Below are 26,960 nucleotides of genomic sequence, written 5' to 3' on the forward strand. Positions count from 1 at the left end.
CACAAGACGGGACCATACAAAATGGCAATTGGTATCAATTCACAGGAAGAAAAATCAATACTGACACGTCAAAACATCAACACATACATGCACGCACGCACACACGCACACACACACACACACACACACACACGCACACACGCACATCGGCTATGAAAAGACTTGCACTGTATTCCTTTCAGCTGTATGTTGTTTTCAGGTACTCCACCATGTACCTTATAACGTTCAGATATAAAACCGAACACCCATTTTCTTTTGTTTTGTAAACACTTACGCCCACCCGATCCCGACTAGACTACCCCCTCCTACCCCAGTCGCGCCACTTATATGAGGTTTAATCGTGCCTTGGTTGGGATTTGTATTTCCACAAGATATTTGTGGAAATAAATTTTTTTAAAAGTATGTATCTCTACAAATAACTCCCAAGTTTTCATCTCATTGCTCAATCTAACCAGACAGCGAAGTTAATCGTTGTCGCTCTATAGACCATTTCACGGTTATTATCTCCCCTTGAAAACACCAGCGGGCGTCTCGGTGCAACTCATTTCCGGATAGTTCAGTCAATAAAGATAACAAATGTAGATCAAGAATATGTGACAGACAGCTCACATTCCGCAAGCAAGATCGATATCTCACTATCTTAAAAAGAAATTCTATCAATATTTGATCAATTGTTTTTACATCTTTTATCCCACTAACATGCACTGTTCCCAGCTTTCAAATATATGTTCTCTGTCCATTTCAGAAGTTGAGAACTTCATTATCTTTATATTACTACATCATGCTCTAGTTTGCATTACATTATTTTGCGAAAGTGTATCGCTGCGTAAAAAGATTGTTATTGCAATTTATCTCGGTTGAAGAATAATGAAAATATGTTTATTTTTTTTTACAGCTTTAATCACTGCAGTTAATGGAGGTTGAACGACAACGAGAAAAATATTGTAACTTTTTAAGGTTCTTTTATTATTGATTTAGACTTTTGCATTTCTATTAATGTTCATTATATTTTTCATGAAATAACGAGTTATATCTAGGAAGGATACATTTTTTCAAAATGAACAAATGTCATACACGCTTGAACAGACAGACGCACGTACAAGTCTCCTTGATGATTATTTTAATTTTATTTCCTAGTACGGATGGAATTTTTAGAGCATACAATTTGGAGGAATATCGATGTTAGACACTATTCATGTTGAGGACATTTGTGAATCTTACCTATCTGCATGTCTGTCTGTATGTCTGCCTGTCTGTCTCATTTCATCTAGTCCATATGCTTGAATGAATGCGTGTTCGCATACGTATATTACTTAAACATACTTCTTGTTTCGAACGAGTATATAATGGTGCTAAGATAGAAAAAGTGAATAACAGATAAAGACAACAAATATGAATATTTATGAGTATCCATTTATTACTGACTTGGAGAGCATGTTCTTACAAACAGTATCTTTTTTAAATCATACTGTCTGCAATTTTACATCTGGTCACATGGATCAATATTGATTTAAAAGGTGAACCAAAATAATAGGGCGGAATCTGTGAAATAATTGGATCTTTTAAACTTACATATTTGATGCAAGGAAAGTTAAACAGAATTAAACGGATTTTAAGAAGGCTGTTCCAGATGAATTTGATGGTGGCAATCAGAAATATTGTCTAAAGACACCAGCAAATTTGAGAGTTATTACAACGTTTCAACATAAGCAAAGAAAAATCGTACTGAAAGTTATATCATGCACCGTCCGATAAGTGATGTTTCAAGTTTTGAGAAAACCAGCGAGGTATGTAAATAATTAAATATTAGGCTGAATGAATGCATGGCTATATGTGAATGGACATAGCAAGAAAAAATATGCATACGAGGATATACTTTAGTGATTGTTTCTGAATATTGCGCGATATTTACACCCAAATATGAATAAATATTCCATCCTCATTAATTACAATCCTTCATCTTTATTAAAGCTAATGTAATTATTGCTTTGTTAAGTTCCTCCGGATATATTAATATACTGTGTTCCATTTTTAAAAAAAAAATGTTTTTTAGTTTAAAATATTCAGCATTACAGATCAGCTGACGAATCGAACTCGTGTTATAATTTTCTTATCGAACTCGTGCTTTAACTCGTTCACCCACCCACCCCAATTGATTTAAGACATACTATTATATATTAAATCGAAGTGTTTCTTATAATTGCATTTTTATATAAAAGAAAATCATTTACAAGAGTTTTCACGGAAATACAGTTGTTGGTATTTGTATATTCCTCCTGTACTTGGTGCAAACATCTAGTATTTCTAGTCGTTAAAATTGCCCGACGATTATTTTGCTAAAAAGGCGATGCTGGACAATGGCATTATCTGAAAAATCATACATAGTTTTCATATCCCAAGAATGAACAGTTTTCTAATTATATAATTTATTTCGAACAAATACTGTAGCGTCATTCAAAACCAAACCTGCAGGCTCACTCACGGATATTGAATGACGTTGATAGCAACATTTTAAAAGGAAATTACACTTTGATTACTATAGCGATTATGCGATTGTGAAAAAAGTATTCTCGACCTCAATTGAGCACGACATCGCCAACAGAGAGGGAACGTGCCAGACACCAGTCCCAAAATGTAAAGTTTAAGTAAGATCTCAAAAGAGAAATTTTATTCATCCTTAACACTGGCGTATTCTACCACAACATATCTGGTACAATATTTTTTTTCTTCTTCAGACGGCAATATTGTTCGTAAAATTACTAGCTTAGCTCAACCAATAATTCACTAGAGACCGAAAATATGCAGCGAGCAGAAAATAAATCAATGTCGCTATAAGTAGGCGACACTGGCTGCTCGAAGCTTCTGAAAGCGAATTAGCCGAGGAAAACAAATCTTATACTATTTTTTTATCTATGGGATTCGACACGCGCTCTGTTCATTGCTGCCATGTGGCCTTTATGAAGACATAAGTACCAATTATTCCGTACTTCGAGTGCAGAAATATTGATATTTTGCCTGGGTTTTGTACTGGGATTTTATAATAGCGTCTTCTGTCATGTCGCCGCACTTCGAGAAACGTCGAGAATATCCGAATATTTAATGTCTGCAACCCATCTGACAGCCGTCAGGCTGCAACAATGATGTGTATGAAATAGATTACTCGTGACCAACCTCGTGAAAATGGCATGGCATCAGACTTCAGTCTAGTCCCTCTACTAAAACTTCTTTCCCGTATTGCTAAATTTGTGCCTGGCTTTTTTAAACAAAATTCCTTAATTTCTGGAACCTTAATGGACAGAGTGTGTGTGTGTGTGTGTGTGCCCTTCTCCTGATGCCAAAATAATGTTCCATTGTCAAACTATTTCACAAGTGATACAATGCTATCCAACTCAGCCACCACCCATAAATAAAAATGATAGGAAATGGTCAATACTTAACTTGCGCGATGAAGACTTTGCTGTCCTATTTTGCAAGTTTTACGCTAAATGCATATTTCTAATTCTTTTATCGTGTGTAATAGAGACTCCATTACTTGATCTCCACTGTTGAGATAAACTTGTTAGACTGCTTACAAACATCTAGTGGTTTCATATTTTCAATGTATAGTTTTCCCAGAGAAGTTGATGATCCGTGTATCAAACGATAGCTTGGCAATGACTCGAAGGATATATATATATATATATATATATATATATATATATATATATATATATATATATATATATATATATATACATATACATATATATATATATATATATATATATATATATATATATATATATATATATATAGAGAGAGAGAGAGAGAGAGAGAGAGAGAGAGAGAGATAGATAGATAGACACACACACACACACAAATACATACATGCACACACACACTTCCCTGTTGTGGCTTTAGATGAACCGATATCCTTTGTGTTGATTATTTTTAGGTCCGTCTTTATTATTACAAATATCATATGTCAAAAGCACCTTTTTTGATAGGTAAGATACTGGTGTTCCATATCTCACTTGATATCTGAGGTTTTGTATAATGAGTCACGCGATAAAAGAATTAAGGTAAGGTGTGGAGTGATTAAAGGATACTGGGATGCCCACCGGTCTGTGCTTGTTACAGAGAACGCGTCTTCATCCTCGATTGTTCCAGTCCTTGTTTGGTTGTTCATACAACAGTTCAGTTACTCAAACTTTAAATTGCAAGGACATTCAGAATCGCTCATTGTCGTTACTATTTCACCTGCAGAATTACTGTGTATACGGATTGACTGCCACAGTGACGTATTCCCTGTCTGCCGTTACTGACTGACCGGGCCGACACAAGAAATGAGGGATGCAGCGACTGTCTGCTTGAAAAGTCTGGATACAATTTTGGAACTCTTTCCAACCCTAGGCTAGCATGTTTTCGGAAACGGTGTCAAAACCATTTGCTAAAATGCATTGTGGATTGTTGAACTATTTTATATCTTAGAAGAAGAAGAAGAAGAAGAAAAGGAAGAGGACGAGGAAGGGTTGCCTTTTTTTTAAAAGACTTTTGTTTGTTTGTTAGAAACACGAGTTTCGATTGTCGTAAAAACTAAAAATAAAGAAAAGAAGAAAAAATTAATTAATGATTGCCACAGGAACTGCTATATGACTAAATCTCAACCTGGCTCGTTATTAGAACGAGATAAGGCCCAAAAATAAGCTTGTCAATATGCACTGGTACACCTGCTCCCCCGTATATATTTGTCTAATGTTCTACTGATGCCTGACATATGTGTATGCATTCTCCGGGGTGAAAAGTGCGTACAAGTGAAAAGTAAATTGAGATGTCAAAACAGTTTAAAACAACACTAAATATCCGAACTTTTGACTGACGCCCGTTTCGCACGCTTGAAACCCAAATGTCACGGTAATTGGGCGAAAAATGTACACGATCCAGGCCTATTTAAGAAAACCACGTATCTTATCTGGCGGAAAACTTGATAGAAAAGATCAGCCTCCATTAATGCCCGGAGACGCTAATTGGTCAATCTTGGCAATAGCTAGTCCATAATTAATGCCAGGAGAGAAACCCGACGGGATACCGCTCACCTCACGTGCCTCGAGAACCCATTTACACTGTACCTTATGGAATAAACAGCGGGAACATATTAGCAAAAGAGTAACAATAACGGCGCATGCAGCTAGTTTTTAATTAAAAATAAATAAAAGAAAATTTTCTTTACTAAATAATTTACAAATAGCTGCCAAAGAAAGTAGCACTTCATACTTCCGTTTGTCCTTTAGGCTCAAGTAAAATTTTTCTGGGTAGGCTCAAATATAAATTGGGTTTTAAAAATTATATTAAAATTATTTCCAATGTTATGAATTACCATCTATTTATCCATCCGGACGGACGGACGGAGACAGACAGACAGATTTACATACGGACAGATAGATAGATATTGTTCAATACGTATATTCGTATTTTTTAGGTACAAGCACAGGTATAAAATGAATGACGAAAATTTATACTATAGGAGCAGAATAGCTATGATTTTAAATAGCATATTAAACTAACGTCATATCCGTTCTAGTACATTCTGACGCGTCTTAGTTTCTCCAGGGGTTGGAGCAGGCCTGGCCCTAGGATGTGCGGGGCCCATGGCAACATAAGGGGCCCCAAGGCAGCAATCGATGAGCGGGTCAAAACAAAAAAATTGCATGGCGGAGTTGATTTCCTGAAAGCGCCGAGCCCAAGGCGGTTGCCTTGTTCGCCTTGCCCTTGGACCTGGCCTGGGTTAGAGGTATAATGTTGTATAAGAACAGAATTAAAATCCGCAAATACGAGCTACAATGGTACTCGTATGAAAAAAGAAACCACTGCTGAATTCCAGAATCATGTTGGAATCCCAACAACTATCGAACGGAAATGAAGACCATGATGCATAAACAGCGAACTTCATGGGACTTTCTCAAAACTTAGGGAAAAAAATTGCCCCGTCATATTTTAAACCTTGATATATGTTAAAGAGCTGGGCGACAATATATGTCGAAAACAATCGGCCTCTTGACTCCATCTTTAATCAGTAAAGAGAATCACTTAGTTGCAATACAAAACATAAACCTGAATGTTAAACGTTTAAGACGTGCCCTCACATCTTAAGTTATTTCGGTTTCGACATAGCCTTTTAGGAAGTACTTTCAATCAAATGCATGCGCAGCCTTGGCTAAGTATCATTTTTGTTTTAACGGTTCAATACAGTTTGTTCAGTTTACTTAGATAACCAATGTGGCGCCAACATTCGTGTCTGTCACACTTTTTGTTTAAGCTTTTAGACTCGATTTGGCAAACACTGCCATTTCCCGATCCCTACTCCGTGCGAGATCTTCACAATGGGGAAGTCTGGCGACTCTATCAATGCAAAGGCACACATATTCATCATTTTTGAGAGGCGTAAGAAGTTTAACTAAAGGCCACACAAAGGCCAACAAGTTTTCGCCTGAAGACTTGATTTAGTTACAGCGTCAAACAATGCATTCATTTCATCCCCTAGGCCCGGTTTGTTTGGAGAAGCAGTGCACATGATCGGAAACAAGCAAGTATTTACGAGTCTCAAGACATAGTCTGGCTCATGAAACAAAATCAAAGCTATTTTCTAATTGTGAGACTTACTGGAAGGAATGAAAACCAATTTCTTAGAAAGAGTCCAAGAGAAAAATATATCAGCAACACAAGTCTTTATATTCCATTTTTTTTTAAATTACAAAAAACAGTTGCCCAGTTTGTTACTGTTCAAAATAAGTGTCTCTTCTTTGGTTGAAAACTCTTGGCTTTTCGTGTGTGCATTCTTTTTTTACATTTCGCACTCTCATTCTTATCTATCTAGTTATCTACCCTTCTTTTCTATCCTTTCTTTCTCATATATTTTTCCCCATCACGTCCTTTATTATAGACAACCTGGATTGGCTATGATGTTGGGGGGGGGGGGGAGGGGCAAGACAATTTACTCTATTTGGCTCGACGAGGTATAATCTTCTTGTGCTGCAGTACCCTAAAACAACAAACAAAAACACTAACCAATTCCAGAACCAAAACATATTCAGCTCCCGAAGCCGTCCTACTAACATCCTTCTCTTGTACGGTATGATTACAAAAAGGAAATAATCTTTATATTCCTACAGGCCATTCAAACCTAACGATTGTAATATCAGGCGAGCTATTTAGCTATTGCCTAAAATTGTAAAGACATTTTTTATTTTCATTTATATTTATTAAAAAAATCGCTGTAACCCAAAAGTGTATACGGCCAATGTCTGAAACGCCATGTGCACAATATATATATATATATATATATATATATATATATATATATATATATATATATATATATATATATATATATATATATATATGGGGGTGTATGTACGTATGTCTATGTGTGCGCGCGCTTATAATCTTTAAAAACAAAATTCTCATGCAAAATCGTAATTAACTGTGTCACAGTGACCTTCTTTAGTGATGATTTAATAGTATTGCAGCCGGTAGTTCCCATGGATTGGTTTAATTTTTGAAGTCATAGAACTAGGCCCCCCACTCCGCGACAAATTATTCAATATTTTTTATTTGTTTAAAAGTATTTATATTTGCTAATAACAACTAAATATTTAGAAAATCAGCTCATCTAATTTAAATATATCAATAAGTACTTGTAGTCCATAAAAAAAAAAAAAAACATGCTCTTCTCTGACGCTTAAACCATTGCGTCCGCCGATAAATCTTACACCGAAGATGGAAAAAAAGTCAAGTGGCAGAATTTGCAGAACTTAACATTAAAGTATTTGTCCGGCAAATGGCTATTCAAAATCCATAATAGAGTTTGTTTTGTTTTGGTTTAGTTTTTTAAAAAATGCAATGGCATTAATTTTTTTTCTACAGGACAGAAAATAATTTGTATTTTGACTTTTATCATTTCCTTTATATGGTGCAAAGGGGTGGCCCTCGGTCATCACGTGACCCGTGACTGATATGGGGGGGGGGGGAGAGAAAGATGCTACAGAGATTCATTCAAATGTCTCATGTCAACCGGATGACTGATTACACTTATTTATCTTGTGAAAAAAAATCAACCTGTTAACAAAAATTCTCTTGGAAAGTCAATAGGCTATTCAAAAAAGTAATACAAAAAAAAATTGGACGAGAGCAGACTACATTGTTCGTGTGGGAGTTGCATTGTTGTCTTGGTGTAACAAATCACGCTGGTTCTCGTCGATTCCCGCCTACCACGGCGAAAGGCCAACCTGTACAGTTTAAAAGTTCACGCAGCTACCCCATACATAGAAGGAATTAAATTGAAAGGAAAGCGTACGAAGTAGTTGTTAGTGTTGTCATTGGTGTTATTGTTCTTTTAAAAGTAGCAGTCGCTCTCAAATAGAAATTTTATAACACAAAAAGAGTAAAGAGTATGCAGTTCTAACGTCCAGAATATCTGAATGCAATGTTCTATTTAAACAAAGTGGAAGGTTTTGATAACTTTGTCCAGTCGCTCTCTATGGATAGCGCATATATTGGAATAAAGCCGAATATAGTTTATTTTGTCTTCCACGAAATGACTTTATTTTGCGACTTCATTACATCTTCACGCCATCTATACAGATATAAGAGTTCTAGAAATGCGTATGTTTCGTACCACTTTGACAGCCCTGCACTAATTGGTTGAATTTATATCTGCTCCCATCTAAATCCCTATCAAAACCTTGAGATTCGTTTCCTGCGAATGGGGATGTTATCACAGACTGAATGCCATCCGGCTCATTTGCGTGGCACTATCAGACATATGCTTTCTGGAGAAACCAGAAACTACGTTCTGACCTGGACATTTTGACTCCCGGAGCAATTTATCTTCATTAGTAAGTTTTAGGCAACCAGTCTAGATCAGCCTAAAGAGCTTAAAAATCTGACACGGTGTTTTTGACAAGCGAGAGCGCTTCGGTGGAGAAAAAATAAACGGGAAATGACATAACTTCTGACATTATTATTATTATAAGAAATATGGTATGCACTGCACCTCTTGAAAATTGTATTTGACACGTCTGACTGCAACAATCTTAAAACAGTGGCATAATCTATTTTTGGTTCCAGTACAATCCTTATATAATGTATGTAAGAAAACAGTTTGATGATGTCAATAATAATGGTTCCTTGTGCAAATGAATCGTCTTTGATTATATCAATAGAAGCATGTTACTAAAGTAAGTAAATGTAAAATGCCGCCACACTTCTTAGTGTAATAGTATTATCTTAAGCTTTCTTCCAAGATATCGTCAATTTATAAACCGCGAACGAAGTGTAGACCCGAACTGGTTCAGTTTCGGAGAAACGAAAATCCATTTATTTCCAGGGTTATTTCAAGCTACAAACGTGTAACGTCACCTAAAATGACCAATTTCGTTTAATGGGCACAAGGAACTATAACCAAAGTAGCCCAAGTAGGTAGTGTCCAACGAGACGACTGCGTCCGTCACAAAAAAGTGCTTTGTGTTTAGTTAAGTCCACAGAAAAAGTTAAAGTAGTGCATGTCGTTTGTGGGCCTAAATACAGCCTTATAACGTCTTGTTACTTATATTGGCCATTTGGAAAGCCTCTATCGATTTATACTGGCTTTTACTTGCACGAAAGATAGCCTTATCATTTTTTCATGCCAAATATGCATACCAATGACCTTTAAAAGAGAAATGAAATAGTAGAAAGAAAACAAAATGAATGAAATATCTAGTGACTTTTCACACTGAGTTGCAAGGTGCCTAATTTTTATATTTTTTAAAAAAAAATAAAACTGGGAAATATTAATAGATAGACTACCAAAAAATTTTATCCGCATTTTTTTCTGACATGACTGGTGTCAAAAAAAAGGCGGAGAAGAACCTGTTGGTCTATGCGTTATCATGAACAGCGTCAAGCGTTTTACGAAATGGCGTGGCTTTTATCAAAACAAAACAAAGCAAAAGATAGAATCAATATATTCCCCGAATGACGGTTCAAAAGTTGGTTTGATCGCCACAAGAAGTTTGAATAGAACATAGAACATAACCATACTGACTCCCTTGTAAGTTGATGATGTAATGTTATCCTCCAATCAGCTAAGAAGTTCTTGAAAGATACGTTTTACGGGGCACAAGGACCACCCAGGATCGACGTGCTGTATTGTGCCTATGCGACCTAGTCGTGTTAACTTTCAGGGGTTTAGTTCCAGATCGTGAGCATTTTCATGTATTGATAGAAGCTGAGGGAAGAAATGATGACATATTTGTACCAATACTTATCGTACTTGGATGAATTTATATAGGGAAGTTCTCCATTTGTCTGCGCACAATAATACATGTACCTGAACTTTATATTTCCGATCTATTGCTCCTAGCTGATAAACAAGGACCTTCGGTACGAAACCGGTTAGGCATTAGACCTTGTCGATCGATATGTCAAATCAAAGTCAATAGGTAAATACATACTATATTTCTTAAATTACTTAACAGTGCCCTTGCGAAAAGTAGTTGTATTATCATGAATCCAAATATATGTACGACTGAATGTAGGATTTTGTATTAAAGAACAGACATCTAAATGGTGAATGTAACTGAACGTCGTTTGTCGGCGTAACACAACACTAATCAGATAAAACTTAAAGTGTCAAGATTGACCGTAACAATCTCTCTCTCTCTCTCTCTCTCTCTCTCAAAATAAGGGCAAAATTATTTACTGGTGAAAAAAAAGTTAGCCGATAAGTAACGTCACATAGAAGCTTAACTGACTTGAAAGCTAGTCAACAAACGCTATTTCATTGACAATAACACATCTGAATTGCGTGAACTGTAATGATATGGAAAGTTGTTATTCGTATTAAAATTGATTTCCTAACGGAGTAACAGCACTTTACATGATGAAAAATAACATTTTGGGAGGCCAGTCACGAGATAAGCGATATTTGAAAAATGAAAATCAAGGGCTGTCAGAATGAGCACTTAGTCTCGTTCAAAAGAGAGCAGAGTTACGTAAAACAAACTAATCCCCTGTGTGCATATTGAAATAAAATGAAAATCTGTGCTTGGGTGCCTGTTGTTCCTTTTTTTCCGATGGTGACCCCATCTGTGTATATACTTCGATCATTTGAAAATAAATCAAAGACAGGATTGGACTTACCCTTAATCTGTCCTCCCATGACATTTGGAGAAGCTTTATTAAATCGACGGATTCTCCAAGTTCAGTTACCATAGCAACCCAAAGACTGTCGTCTGCGCTTCGAGGAAGACAAAACCCAAGTACCTGTAAGAAATAATGAAATAGATCAGTCTTCCTTGAAGACCGAGTAACTGCTACAACAACGTACTCCTACCACCCCACCCCTGCGCAATAACCCCCCAAAGTACCCATCAAGACAAAACTCGGAATATAAAGGCCTTTTATGACTTAACACTTTAATCATGACTGTGGGGTAAAACATGGCATGGAAATGATATATTTGTTTTGGACAACTAAGGAGACAGTTTTGCTGATATCTTGGATACGAAATTGTATGGAAACTCAGATATTCAATAGGCTTACAAAAATGAGACTGGTATATGCTGCATTTAAAACTACACATACTATATTCGTGCGAGACTGCAAGAAATTATGCGGTATAACGTGACATTCGACCGCGAACTAAATGAAGGTCGTAGGAAGGTCGATTTGGACCTCGTCATATATCGTTACTGGAAGATGCGTGACAAGAAATACTTTTCATCTCAGATTTGGTCACAACAGAATTCTGTTTTTAAACCTGTTGTTTCTTATTTCTTTTAAATGACTAATAACCGCGATTCTTAGTGTTCAAACAAATCAGTTAATTCATGACATTTTGACCACAGAAGCTCGATGTTAGGTAATGTTAACATTCTTTTGCTGGATATGAAAAAAAACATACAAGATACGGTGCAGAAAATAATGTCAAGCTCATTTGGTTTTGATCATCAATAAGAATTAGGACATAGCGACAGACCTTACAAAGAAAAAGTTTCTTTATATATATATATAAAATCAACTGTTCTATAAACTGATCGCACATAGAAAAAGAGAGAGAAAGAGAGATTAAGGAGTTATTGTAAATCAACAATAACGTGTTCATTCGTGTTTCTTGCAACCTTTCTGACTAATAAATATCAAAGTACACACAAGAATTTTTACCATTTTGAAAACAAAACTTAATAGAGAAAAAGAGATTCTGTCATAATGTCATTCTAACAGTTGTGCAACTTTGCGAGAGATGGGAACGGAAACAAAGGTGTAGGTCTACTTATTTTAAAACACATGAACCGTAAGTATTTTGAATGAAATTGATGAAAGCCACTCAGATATATGATTTTAAAAAATCATTTAGAGGGGCAGTGCCCGTATATAAAAAGTGAAGAAACGATATTACTTCTAATAATGTTTTTAAACTGTATCAGATAACAGGCAAAGCTAATTTTACTAATCTTATTAAAAGAAAAAAAGAAATCGCTACGTGATTGTGAACTGTTTCTTAAATACACAGTACTATTAGGATCCTGTTTTTTTTTCTTCTGCAAAAGTTCACAACTGTTGCTTACCACCCCCACACAACTTAAAAACACACGATGTCTGTTTTAATAAAAAGTTACAAACGGAAACAAAACTTCCTTTAACTGAATTACTTAAAGCTTGGAAGTAGACAGGGAGAGAAAACCTGTCAGAAAAAAAAAGAGAAAATGGTCTTACTGTAGTGCAGTTAATAAAATTTGTGTCAAAGCGCGTTTTTATTGAATAGCTTCCATGCAAGATGTATACGAATTACTACTAATCGAGAAGAATGATACATGCTAACAAATAATTCTGATAAAGTGAGAAACCTTCTTTGTTGAGAACCTGTAAGTGCCTTAAAAGTTAGAAAACGACGAATATAATTTGCAGAGTATTATAACTTTGCCTCTTCAAATAATAAATGTTATTTAAATAAAATAAATCAATGCATATAAAGAAGACACTGAAATACTGAGGGAGGCGAATTGCATGGGCAAATAGACGTTCCTATCACCGTGAAAATCCCATATTAAAATCTCTGGACATAAATTCCAAATGCTCCATAAACAATATCTTAAACATGTGTTCACTGAAATGATCTTGTTTGTCTTTTTACTGGCAAAACACATTTACTAAAGAGACGCATGTCAAATGTGGCCATTAATCACTTCCCGAATTTGATTACCGTAGATACGCGCCTTAATAACAACAGACTGACCATTTATGGTTTCAATGTTTCTTTTTTTTGATTATGACAATTTATTTTTGCTGTTGTTTAAGAAAAGCAAAAGTAAACGTGCTGAAATTAAACAAATATTTTGGTAAGATGAAAATCCCTATGACAAAGTTTTGTCAAAATTTAAAGAATTATATATATATATATATATATATATATATATATATATATATATATATATATATATATATATATATATATATATATATATATAACTTGGGTGAAATATCTTCTATTTTGCGAGGTTTCAGTGAATAAGAAAAAAAATCCTAAAATGTGGTCTGGATGCAAACGGTCAGTAAACCAAACAAACCCATATATATATATATATATATATATATATATATATATATATATATATATATATATATATATATATATATATATATATATATATATATATATATATATATATATATTGTAAATGAATGCGCATGTGATGATAGGAATCATAGTCAAAAATATCGTTTTCAAGCTAAAGTTTGTCAGTGATCATGGTCACAGAGTCTAGCTTCAAGTTTACTGCGCAATGAATATTGAAACGACGAATTCTAGTCTGCATCTTGTGAGAAGAACAGGTGAAGGAAATGAAATGAACTGCGGTTATTTATAGTGGAACAGCGGATCGAAACGGAATGAGTTTTTTCACCAATCCTAACACGCGTTACAAAATTCAGTCACAGTGTGGAGTCTTTCTTCCAATTCGAAGAGAGCTGCCTGTGACGTCACATGGAACACGGAGGGATCGATCCTTTAAAAGAACCCTGCACCATTGCCAAAGTGTCTTCATGAGTGTACCACCAACGAGTCATGCCTCAAAACACCCTGGTTGTCATCAGCCCTCAAACGACGAACTTTGTCAAACGTTAATACTCGGTCAAAGCCATACACTGGCTACATTACTTGTGTGACAAGGAAGACAAATGGATTCAACATGCCCGCAACGAAGGAGGCGAACAGACAACCGAAACGTATTCGGTGGATGGCTGAGATTTAGAAAACCCCAAGATCATGTACGAGTTTAACTGATGCTTACTTCACGGATGGCCTATCCGCTAACCTCAACGTGACACTAAAATCAGTTATTACAACGGATCATGAAAGACTTGTATTAGGCCACTTGTCAGCGGCGCTTGAAGTTAGAAAAACAAGGATACCAAGTGGTGAAAATGTGGGAACACGAGTACGATAACCGTTATATAACCGATCACGAGTTTTAACGTATCGTGAAAAGTTACAAGCTAGTGGACCCACTGAACACAAGGGACAGTTTGAACGGAGGACAGACAAATGCCATCTGTTTGTTGTACCAAGACGAAAAGGAGAAAGCAGAAGAAATCGAATACTTGGATGTGTGCTAGCTGAATCCTTACATGTGCAAATATTGTCACATTTCCGCAGGTCCCCAACAACTGCTGACGGAACACATAGACCTGTACACCATTCGACAATACGAAGGATTGATTAAATGCAAAGTCTTGCCTTAAGCGGACTTTTACCATCCCGCTTTGCATCACCACTGCCAAGGAAAACTGATGTTTCCCATGTGCCGTAATTGTGCCGAAACATGCAACCAAGACCGACCTTGTCAGCACATCCAGAAAGAACGCGCCTTGACGGGAACGTGGGTCAGCGTGGAATTATTTAAAGCTCTGGAACTGAGATACCAACTGTTTGCCACTTTCCCAAGACACAAAAATACCACAAGGGCGACAATACTCAGAAAGGCATTTTCGCGGACTACGTGGATGCCTTTTTGAAACTGAAACAAGAAGCCAGAGGCTACCCTTCCTGGTGCCAAACTCCCGAAGACCAAACGAAATTCAAAGATAAATACTGGGAGCATGAAGGCATCACTTTAGACCACGTGGAGAAAAACGAAAGAAGGCGATCATTTGCCAAAGTGAAGTTAAATTGCTTGTCGGGTAAAATGGCACAATGACCGTGTTTACCATCCCGCTACTTCCAGATTGACTTGATCTTAGTCAATAACGATGAAGAACTTGACTTTATAGAAGCCGACGAATTTGGAAATGTCATCATTGCGGATTAAGTGACAGCCCATGTTCGCTTAAAATTGTACGAAGCGTTGCACCAATTAGGAGATAGCGTGCTGTACTTTCATACACACAGTTGCAGATATCGCCTGGGTCAACGTCACCCTGAAATCGAAGGAGACCGTTTAGGAGCCTGGACGGACGAACAACCCGACGACATTATTCTAAGTTTTCCTAGTGGCTGTCCCAAAAATTACGCTACGAATACCGAGACAAACAAAAGAAGTGTAAAGTGTAAGGATTGACTCTCAATTATCGCACCAGTCAAGTGGTGATCTCTGGCGTACTGAAAGAAGCATTGCAGTCTGGACAGGATGGAAACTTTCAAGTGACCACCTACGAACCGCACAAGATTGTTCGTTTACCCACACATCAAATCGTCAGTCGATCTTTGGAAAAAGTGTATCAAATCGTGTACCAGAAGCGAGTGCGGCTTCCCAACCACTTCACTTTGCCGAACGGACATGTCGATATTGGTCAGCATATAAAAAGGGATAACGTCCAAGACCGAAAGTTCATTGCAACTACCAAGGGCAAGCGAGAAAGATGATCTTTTAAAAAGATATCATTCAAGTCCGGTGATTCTCAAGTGGAGTGTGATGCTGTGCCTTGCGATGAGAGCGATGCCGTACGCTGTGACTTTAGGGATTAAGTACCACATCATGGGACTTTTGCTATGACTATTTCAGCAGGACATCATGGGAACTTTCCTATGACTACAACTACCACAACACCTACCATGGAAAATGATGATGTGCGTGTCAAACCTGATGGATGCGAAAGTGATGTCACTCGTTACAGAACACATTATCACTTTACTGGTTTTCATGGTCAATGTCATCATCCACGTGAAACCATGCAGCTACCACCATCCAGTTACCAGATGTCATGCAACCCTAAGTAAACTCTTGCGAATTTTACCGCACCCTCATTGAAATGAGCATGTGAACGACGAATATTCGTTCCATGTGTGTTTGCCTGAATACTACAACTTTGAAAGTAGTTTTCAAACCTTCCAAAGAAAATGGCCTAAATATCTGGGAAGACCTACCCTAGAACAATTAGCTAGAGCTGGATTTTTCTACCTGGGCGAAGGAGATAAAGTCGAGTTCTTTAGTTGCGGTGTGTCACTTCACCAGTGGAAGCAGAAAGATCTGGCTTACTCCAACAAGCTCGATGTTCTCCGCGTTGTCACTACATACCTTTAGTGGGACGACCTCAGTAATCTGGATGAATACTTTGCAAGAGAACATCTGTGGTTTGCCTGTGGAGTTGAAAGAACATATTTACCGAGAGTTGGTCAAAATACGAGTGAAACGCAAAAAACAATTGCATCTGTCACGTCACCGATGTTTAAACCACTGGTACCTGAATGCTAAAAGAGGATTTATTCATATGAAAGTGTTCCAGTGATCTGATATTGTTAACCTGGAAGTGGGCGAAAAGGTATCGTTTGTTGTGATTGCTTTTTTTCTCTACAAGGTAGATATAATGCAATGAATTCCAGAGGAAAGTTAGAGGGTTATCAAAATCCTTTACACAATGTAAACTTAGTTCAAGAAGAAACGTCTAAACGGTGTGTTGTGATATGCAAGTTAGTGACTAAACCATTTAGAATCACCACTGGAGTGCAATCATCTCTGTGCAGAAAGTACACTTATTGCCTCCGACAAAAAGCGGTATAACAACGAGCAACCATGCCACAACCTTTATCAGTGGTGATACAAAATATTCCGTGGAAGGAAATCAATGAGAGTATTCAAACTGTGGATATTACCAATACTTGTTACATGAACTGTGTCCCATGAATTGGGATCGTCGTTTGGTGTGTCTTAGTGACTTGCTTTCTGGGATTTCGTTTACCAGCCGATTCCTTGTGGACTTTTTACGAACAGTACCTACCACCAACTAAAATATGAAAGTGGTCCCTTTAAATGTCCACGAGAGACTCCTTCTGTTAAAAGCTTTGCGTTCTCATCTGTAAACTTATGGATCTCTACGGGAAAAAATGATTCTTTAACTTTTAGGTACTGAAGATGTGTACGACGATGAGTGTGTAGCATGTAACTTACACCCTCACTTGACAGATGTACGTGACTGGAAAAGTTGGGGTTTCGTGTTGTCCGTCTTGTCCGAAGCCCCTCCACCCATGCGAAAACAACTCATTCAAACAGTCTCCAATGACGCTGTAGATACCATATGTGAATATTGCCTGAATGTCTTGAAAGGCACGAAACCTATGTCTCCACATCAGAAAGAATGCTTAGCCAAACATCAACACGTTCTTCGCCAAATGGTCAAGAAGAAAATACCCATTCGTCAAAAGAAAAAAAGATGTTCATGCAACAAAGAGGAATATCGGGAACAATGCTAGGAGGACTCATGGGAGCAAGAAAAAAAAAGGACAAAGAAGATAAAAGGGACCTCTGGAGTTAATAGATCTCCGACGTGACCACTGAAATCCGAAGGAAGGACGAAAGATTTTAGTGCCATACAAACGATGGATGGGATTCCATCATTGGCAAGAACAACGGACCCGCATTTACCTTCCAATCCTTATTTGACAGAGATGTCCCAGTTACAACACGAATTGCAATCGCTGATAAATGGCAACGATTTGTCCGAAACGGAAAAATCGCAAAAGTACGGTCAACTATCGCAACGACTGAAACTCGTTCGCCAGAAAGCTTTGGACGAAACAGCTCAACCAACTCTGAAAGATTTTAAGACCCTAATGAAAACTTCATCACCATCACCACCATCACCCCCAGTGGTCAAGACAGACGCAGCCCCACGGATGCCAGAGGAAGAAGAGGCACGAGAAATCTTTCAAACACCGTCAGTAGCTCCCATCCCTAGTAAGATTTCAGCGTCCTTTTTGACCCCTTCTCGCACTCCTCAACGAGAAGAACTCAGAGCTTGGATTACAAAGATAATGTCCACTCCTCCTTCGACAGAAGTGAGAAAGAAAGAAGGTAAACCAGAAGTGAAAAAAGAAAAGAAGACCAAAGTCATCCCATTACCACACCAACGCCACCAGAACCCTAGACTTCTACTTCCGTATCACGTCGGATACGTACAACAGTTTCTAAACCACCATTTCACCCCATCCAAAGTATCATAAGCGAAGAGTGGGTGACTTATAAAAAAAAATGGAGAAGGTGCTAGCTAGCATTTACTACGATCCATCCCATCCTGCAGATGACGGAGGAGTTCAGAAATTGTATCGTGCCGCCAAAACCCGTCTGAAAAGTATCCGTTTACCTCAACTGCAACGAAGGTAACTAGAATAAGCCACGTACACTTTACAAAAACCCATTAGACGAAAATTTTTCAGACGTTGCACCCGAGTGGAAGGCATCGGTCATCAATGGCAAGCCGATTTAGCCGATGTCTCTCACTTGGAAACCTATAATCGAGGCTACAAATATTTGTTTTGTGTCATCGACGTCTTTTCTAACTTTGCCTGGATCATGCCGTTGACTTCCAAATCGAGCAGTGAGTTAGTGCGAGCCCTCCAACTGGTGTTGAAATAAAGTGATCTTCACCCTTTTCGATTGCAAACCGACAAAGGCACCGAATTTACGAACCAAGCTTTCGAAAAAGAATTAAAAGAAACGTGCCATTCATTATTTTCCCACCGAGAATCCCAAAACCAAAGCCAACATCGTGGAACGTTTTCAACGCACCTTGAAAGAACGCATGTGGAAATATTTTACGCATCAACACTCTCAAGTACATCGACGTCTTACCACGCTTGGTCCAAGCGTACAACCAATCTTCCCATCGGAGCATCGGATGTTTCCCCCAAGAAGTGACTCCTGACAACGAAGTTACTTCTTGAGCGCTTATTTGGTACATCCCCGATGATGGCTGTCCCCAAGAAAAGTGGAGTGTTGTCAGCAGGAGATTGGGTGAGCATTGGCAAAACCAAATGCGCCTTCGACAAAGGTTACTTTCCCAAATGGACCACCGAATTGTTTCGTGTCACTGGACGAGTCCATGGCCATCATCCTGCCGTCTATAAATTGGAAGACATGAACGGGGAAGTGTTAAAAGGAACATTTTACTTGCCCGAGTTACAACGCGTGACCAAATAAGACGACGAAGTGTACGACATCGAAAGCATTCTCGAACGAAGAACCCGACAAGTGCGAAAACAATTTGACATAGAAGTCAAAGTACATTGGAAAGAATATCTTCCCAGTTTTGATACTTGGACCAACGCTTCGCAAGTCATCGACTCTAAAAAGAAGTGACCATCATGCGTTTCAACACATCCTCAGCTGACACGACTTCACCGTGTTCCTCTCTGCAACATCTACAAAAGCAACCATTGTGGGTGTGGTGTGGAGAACGTGTGCCTAAAACGAAAATTGTTTTTTTTTTCTTTCTGCCAAATGTTTGTTGTGTATTGTGTCATCGGGGCTTCCATTGCTAATGTGAGTTAGCCACAAGGAGACAAACAATTGTTGACCATTTTACTGAGAAGATGTATCGGTTACCTTTCCCCGAATCTTTCCCTGAAATACTCCTCAAATAGGAACAACGGGAGTCTTGCATCCAAACTCAGTCACCACTGCAACAATCACTACATCAGCAATCCTCTTTTAGACACTCCACTGACTTCGAGTGACCCCTCGGACAGCAGCAGAACTCTGGAATTATGAACAACAACAACCAATTTACTTAACCTTGCCCAGTGACAGTTCCGTGGAGGTGTTTCCGAGCAATACTCTGTGTTGCTTCATTGCCAAATTACCTCAGACCATTCAATTGGATCATGAAGCCCATTGGGAAGTGGCTTTGGTGGAAATGATTTACCCTACACAAATCAAAAACATCACTGAAACTCAGAACACTTTCCAGGTCGAAATTCTGAATGTCCAATTGCAAGAAGAGATGAATAAAATTGGGTTTTTAGGTGACACAAAGTCAGCAAGCAATCCATTATTCAGCAACTATACTATGAAAATTCCGCCAGGCTATTATTTTAGCGGTGGTCTTTGGTGGACACAATTGATGACATGTTCGAGGCAACGTTTGGCAAAGCCCTGAAGAAAGCAACAAAAAAGTGTTAAGATTGAGTACCATAAAATGGCTCGTCGCCTACTGATGAGATTTCGGGATAACGAAACGTTGTCCACCAGGTTTAATGGTAGTTTGCTTGAAGTTTTGGGTGGACATCCACTGATGGTAGCACAAAATCGGAGCCCAAATATCAACAGCAATATTAATTTTTACATGGATTTTGCATCCCCTGTAGAACTGAACGAAGGACTCTATTTGATTTTCGTGTACTCCGATCTGGTTGAGTACAACGTGATGGGACACACCTCTTTACAGTTATTGCGTGTCATTCCTTTCAAAGTGGTTTCTACCACAGCCAGTGACCAGGAAGGTGGAAATACCTATCACGTTCACCGCCACTTTGTACATCCTCACTATTTACCCGTCATTAAGTCGTATTTTGACACTGTCAACATTACTGTAAAAGCAGATCTGGGACAAAATATTCATTTTCCAAAGGAAAAATCACGGTGAAACTCCATTTTTGAAAACGATTATCTAACACGTTGTAAGTCACGTATCCAGTGTACTGAAGAGTCGCTCGACAGCAAGGACATGGTATAGGAGATACGTTGAAATTGGCCTTTCGTTCGGTGGCCCCCGTTTTGAAGCCGATAGTGACATGAGGATTGCACGCTTTGAAACATGCCGCGTTGGCGACATTAAGAGAAAAACATTGGAGCCCTGGCTGGTACCTTGACGGAGTGGCATGTGGGTACATGGGATAACATGCTGCATGTGCGGACAGAGACCCACATACTTCTTCTTCTAGGGTTTAACGCCATTTGCAGCACACGATAGGCTATGCATGGCGGTCAGTATTAACGGTGGAGGAAGAACCCGGGAAAACCCCGGAAAGAACCACCGACCCACGAGAAGCTACTGGCAAGCTTTCTCACATACCCACATTTGCTGAACCCAAGACTCGAACCCACGCACACAGAGGTGAGATGGCAGTGATCCGTAACGGACAGCGCTTTAGACCACTCGGCCACTCGGGGCCCCCACAAAATTGTGGATGAAGAAAGATGAAAGTCCGATGATACCTGCATGTCAACGTGTCTCCTATTATTGAATAATAAGAGGAGGGTACCGCTGCTGTTAAAAGGAAACATTACTCTCCAGTATGCAATGAAATTACCAGCTGGTGTGTTACCAGTCCAATTATTGGTGGACTGACGATATCAGCGCTGTGAACCAGGTGCTGCCTTACTTCTAATGACCCCGGTTTTATCTCGATGTGGAAAAGGTCGAGCTACCTGCCAAACTTGCTAAAGTGAATTATACTGTTCCCATTTTGGCTGGGAAACTGCTTTTGATACTATCTCTATTTTCAATATTCTGATTTGATCCGTTTTTACCGCCATCAAACTTTTTTATTCTCCAATTATTATGTGTGACACAAACTATGCATAAGTCACCTGGACTTTACTAATTAGTTTTTAATTAGTTTATTGTATGTACACTCTGTACACTAAATTCTAACTTTATTAACGACTCATTTTTGAAAACATGTTGACTCAGTTTATTCGATTAATTACACAGTGGTGGCTTGCGCATTATTGGTATCTTTTTTTTCCATTAAATAACTGGACTAGATTAGGTTTAAGTACGGGCTGGCGTTTTAGGGCCCTGTGCGTTTGCGCCTGCTGCCGGGTACCTCTTCTCCCTTACCTCTCCCTGACTTCCTGTACCACGATTGAGATGTGGGACCATTGCCACCCGTCTAAACCTAGGTGTCCCGATGTGACGCCATAGTTGCAACCGATCGTAAGGGCGTCACATACTGCTTTGGTAGACACCTGGCTCAGTAAACAGACTGACAAATTCGTATTTTAGCATGAGTGCGTGTTGGGTCCATTCCCACTCATGAAAGCCCTACATTTCAGGTCGTAAGGGACTTTATAGTTCCACTACCTGAGGCTAAATTAACAACACTCATTGAGTATATTAACGCCTGGGGGAAGTGGCTCTAATTCCTTCCCCCAGGAATAATTATCAGCCTGCGGTGCAGACATTAAAAAATTGTTTATGCACTTATGTGCGAACGACAGTATAATTCAAATAACCAACCAACCATTCGCGCCATTCTACAAAGAATACTGAAAGAAGATGGCTTCAAACCAAATAGACGTCATGAAAATATTACAAGAGGCAATCGATGACTGGGAATAGTCGAGGATTTTATGATGAACTTGGAGTATGGTGTTTTTATTATCCACAGGGCAAAGATGGTGAATGTGATGTGATGTGGTGTGACGTGATTTTGATTTTTAACGTAGCTTTAACAATTTTTCAGTCATATCGCTACGATGTCTGCAGTGTAACAGTTTATAGTGATGTCAAGCATTGGGGCATCATGCCACAGACATGTAGCATGATGTCCCACCTAGTCACAGTATCCTGACACCAGGCCGACTAGTCCTAACACTAACCTCTTAATGCTGAACGCCAAGCGAGGCAACTGTTAATACCATTTTTTAAGTCTCTGGTATGACTCGGCCGGGGATCGAACACACGACCTCCCGCATCCGAGGCGGATGCTCTAACCACTAGGCCATCGGAGCGGTTAAGATGGTGACTAACACTGTAAAGAAAACGAAGGAAAAATTTAAAGAACTGATGAAAAAAGTAAAGAAGGACGATGAAGACAGAAAACAAATGAGAGCCTGGAATGAGAAAATTGAAAAAGAGCAGACTATGAAGAAAAAGAAGGAGGAGGAGAAAATGGAGAAGGAGAAAAAGAGGAGAAGAAAATAGAATAATGTAGGACAGAAAATAAGAAGTTGGTGGAGGAAAAGAAGAAATTAGAACAAGAAACCAAAGGCCCTTTTCAGGACCACTCATTTGACTCGAAAAGATATTTATTCACTTTGCCATATATGCGTTTGATGTTCATCAATCTATGTATGTATGTTGTAAGTGTTATATATGTATATGTCTCGCCAAGCGTTCTAGGTTCTTCCCCCACCCACCTCGCTGTTTGGTCTGATTGAGGTCATCCCCTTGCTACATTGTTACCAATCTCTAGTGCCGTGACGTCACCTCACCTGTTCCATTCATACTGTCCCCACACCAAATGTGCACTTTTTGCTCTATATAAAGACAGATTCTTTTTAGAACTCAGAAATAGATTTCAAAATTCAGAATTAAAAAAAAATAGGGCAAGTTTAAAGTCCTAAATAATACAAATATTTAACAAAATTCTTCTTACATAAACTGAACACAGCAGATGAAAACTCGAGGGGAAATTTGATATACTTCTGGTCCTAATATAAATCTATAGCACACAAACAATATAGGAAATACACATACAGCATACACAGGACGTAGGGGACACTTGGCAAAGGTCACTTCCACACAATAACGGAAGAGATTCCGACAAGGAACAAACGTCGATCGGATAAACAACCCTTTAGATAACACTAGGGAGAAAAATACCCCATCAAAAATTAATAAATTTTTGGTCAAAATTCTTTCTTCTAAAAGAATGCCAACACATATACAATTGTTTTGTAAGAAAGAAAGGCGCACGGCTTGTAGACGACTTAACTGTAGGATCGTGCCATATAGCTGCAATATGATGTCACCTAGTGACAAAGTATCTCACAAGTGAAAGTTTAATACGTTTTGTCGTAGAAGAAAACTTGTAATGCCCATTCTCTCTTGAAGAAATCACGGCTTCACTTCCTCAATTTTTACTTTCCTACACATTTATTGTCGCTTAAAGTTTCACAGAAAGTGGGGTCATCCATTTAGCACGTACGCAAAAATCTGGCAAAGATTGACTCTTCCCCCTACCTGTACACAGGCGTACTTTTTTTACACCCCCACCTGCGTATGTACGCTTGACGCACCCCAACCCCCCAATTCTATAAAACGGCCTATATTTAATCCACGCAGAAACGATCAAGGATGAATACTATTAACGTGTTTAATAAACTTTTAGTCCACCGCCGCTGAATGGTTGCATCAAAGAAATAAGTTGCGCAACTTTTAAAAGTGTGTCTAGTGACCGCTAAAATTCAAACGCCGACTGAACCCAATCGAACAAGTTACATATTAGACAAATTGTTATCGACGTTTCACCCCACCCACCCCCGTTTCCTATTCGTTCGTACATTATCAGTAGCCCAACCCCCATACGCAAGCGTATGCATTTTGGGTAACCCCATTCCATGCGTACATACTAAATGGACATCTTTAAACAGCAATGAAACCAATCAAAACAAAATTTCACGACGCTCACCCGCCAGCGCGTTCTAGGAATGCATGCCTCTCTCTTTCTCTCTCTCATTTAATCTATCTTATAGGCAGATGAAAGAGGTAGCAGGAGGGGCCATCAAGTAATCTTGAGCCACCTGCCCGCTGTGCTATGCAAACAAAATTTTTTGGTTATCTTGCAACAGAAAAACGTCCACTTTATCAAAACGGGACACTGAAAGCCTGCATGACGACCTCGGGCAATATGTAAATAAACACGATTTCAGGCGTGCATACATGCATACATTCTATAGCAACGCGTGTACTCGCATGTGCGTATATATATATATATATATATATATATATATATATATATATATATATATATATATATATATATATATATATATATATATACAGTTGAACTAGATCATACAGACAGTGAATGACTAGAAAGGTCGTACATATAATAGAATTCCTGACAAACGACAGTGCAAATTTTGTGTGAAACCACCTGCCCAAGTGATTTGAGAATCTACCAATTCCTTTCCCAAGGGAACAAAGCTACAAAGAACGATTATACAGGTGCCCCGAGTGGCCGAGTGGTCTAAAGCGCTAACCGTTACGGATCACTGGCATCTCACCACTGTCTGCGTGGGTTCAAGTCTCGGGCTCGCTATGGATATGTGAGAAAGCTTGCCGGTAGTTTCCGGTGGGTCGGTGGTTCTTTCCGGGGTTTTCCTGTGTTCTTCCTCCACCATTAATACTGACCGCCATGTATAGCCTATCTTGTGCTGAATAATGGCGTTAAACCCTATAACAACAACAACAACGATTATACACACTGGACATGAACAAAACACAAAAAGTAAATCCTTTAAAGAATCTAAATCGTGTTTAACGTAGATATTTAAAGAAACGATAAATTTAGAAGGAAGGAATCCAAATGATGACATAGAACATAAGCAATCTAGGTAAACAATATTTTAAAAAATTGTTGCCATCTGTAGGGTTAGCGAAAACTGTCCAATTAAAATTGTATCACGCAAATAACGTTTTGCTGAATAAGCGATTTCTTAAAATTAGTAAATTTTTGTTCTAAAGTAACATTACAAAGTTATGATGTGATAATTAGAAATAAAAATAAAATATATTAAATACATTTTTTACAATATAAAGTTTTATTTTACGGAAAAATGGATTTTAAAAGAAATGGAATTAATGTCAGAAAAATGTGATTTTGGTAACATTTAGCTGGGTTTGAGTTCAGCCAATAGGTTCATTTCGATTTTTGATAATATGTGCTCATTTTGAAATGATTCCAGTCAGGATTACATCACTGAACGTGTGACCAGTGAAAGATAAATATTCCGCCACCTGTCTTTCCATTCCATTCCATTCTTTTAGTCTGAACAATCTGATCTGTGGAGTTTCTCAATATATGTATATATTAGAGACTTAAAATTCATTCCGACCAGGAATCGAACCTATGCACAGAGTAACGGCAACAATCGCCTATCTCTCATGCAGCAGTTCATACTGGGACAGAAATTGTACGTGTCCATTTTGACACTGGGATAGAAATTTTATGTACCCATTTCATCCAGTTAGTACGTACGCAAAAATCTGGCAAAGCTTTACTCCTCCCCTCCCTGTACACATGCGTACTTTTTTTTACACACACACACACACACCTGCGTACGTAGGCTTAACGCAAACCCCCCCCCCCCATAGAACGGCCTATATTTAATCCACGCAGAAACGATCAAGGATTAATAATATTAACGTGTTTAATAAAAGAGATAGTCCACCAACGCTGAATGTCTGGCTGCATCAAAGAAATAAGCTACATAACTTTAAGCAGTTTGTCTAGTGTCCGCTAAAATTCAAACGCCAACTGAACCCATTCGAACAGGTTACGCATAAGACAAATTATTTTCGGGGTTTCACCCCTCCCCCTCTTCGTTTACTATGCGCACGTACATTATCAGTAGACCCTCCCATACGCAAGCTTATGCATTTGTGTTACCCTTCCCTCCCTCATCCATGCGTACGTACTAAATGGACAGGAAGTATTAGTACGAAAATTTTGTTTATGTGTGTGCGCGCGCGCGTGTGAGACAGAGACAGCTCATGCGATAAGTAATTGTAGTAACTTTACGCCACTTTCATTTACCGTGATTTGCCATGTGAAGAAAATTCTTATTACTTGTTTTTAAGGTACTGTGAATAAGAGAATCAAACGAAAACTGCGTTCCAACTGTCCTCTATTACATTTATTTATTTATTTATTTACTATTATTATTATTATTATTACAGCGCCATAAAAATTAAAATTCTAACAAGAAACAAGTTAA

The 26,960-nt window shown here is 38.3% G+C and overlaps 1 protein-coding gene across 2 annotated transcripts in view; it reads right to left on the reverse strand.

Moving 5' to 3' along the window:
• LOC149805189 (extracellular tyrosine-protein kinase PKDCC-like) overlaps positions 1-26,960 on the reverse strand; it is a 64,605-nt gene that overhangs the window by 14,446 nt on the left and 23,199 nt on the right. For both annotated transcript variants that reach the window (XM_089948285.1, XM_089948293.1), the window contains exon 3: positions 11,161-11,283. In XM_089948285.1, coding sequence (XP_089804411.1) covers positions 11,161-11,283 — 123 coding nt within the window. The remainder of the gene's footprint in view (positions 1-11,160; positions 11,284-26,960) is intronic.

This window comes from Sinohyriopsis cumingii, chromosome 2 (assembly GCF_028554795.1).
Source record: "Sinohyriopsis cumingii isolate HCF-2022 chromosome 2, ASM2855479v2, whole genome shotgun sequence".
NCBI classification, from domain to species: Eukaryota; Metazoa; Mollusca; class Bivalvia; order Unionida; family Unionidae; genus Sinohyriopsis; species Sinohyriopsis cumingii.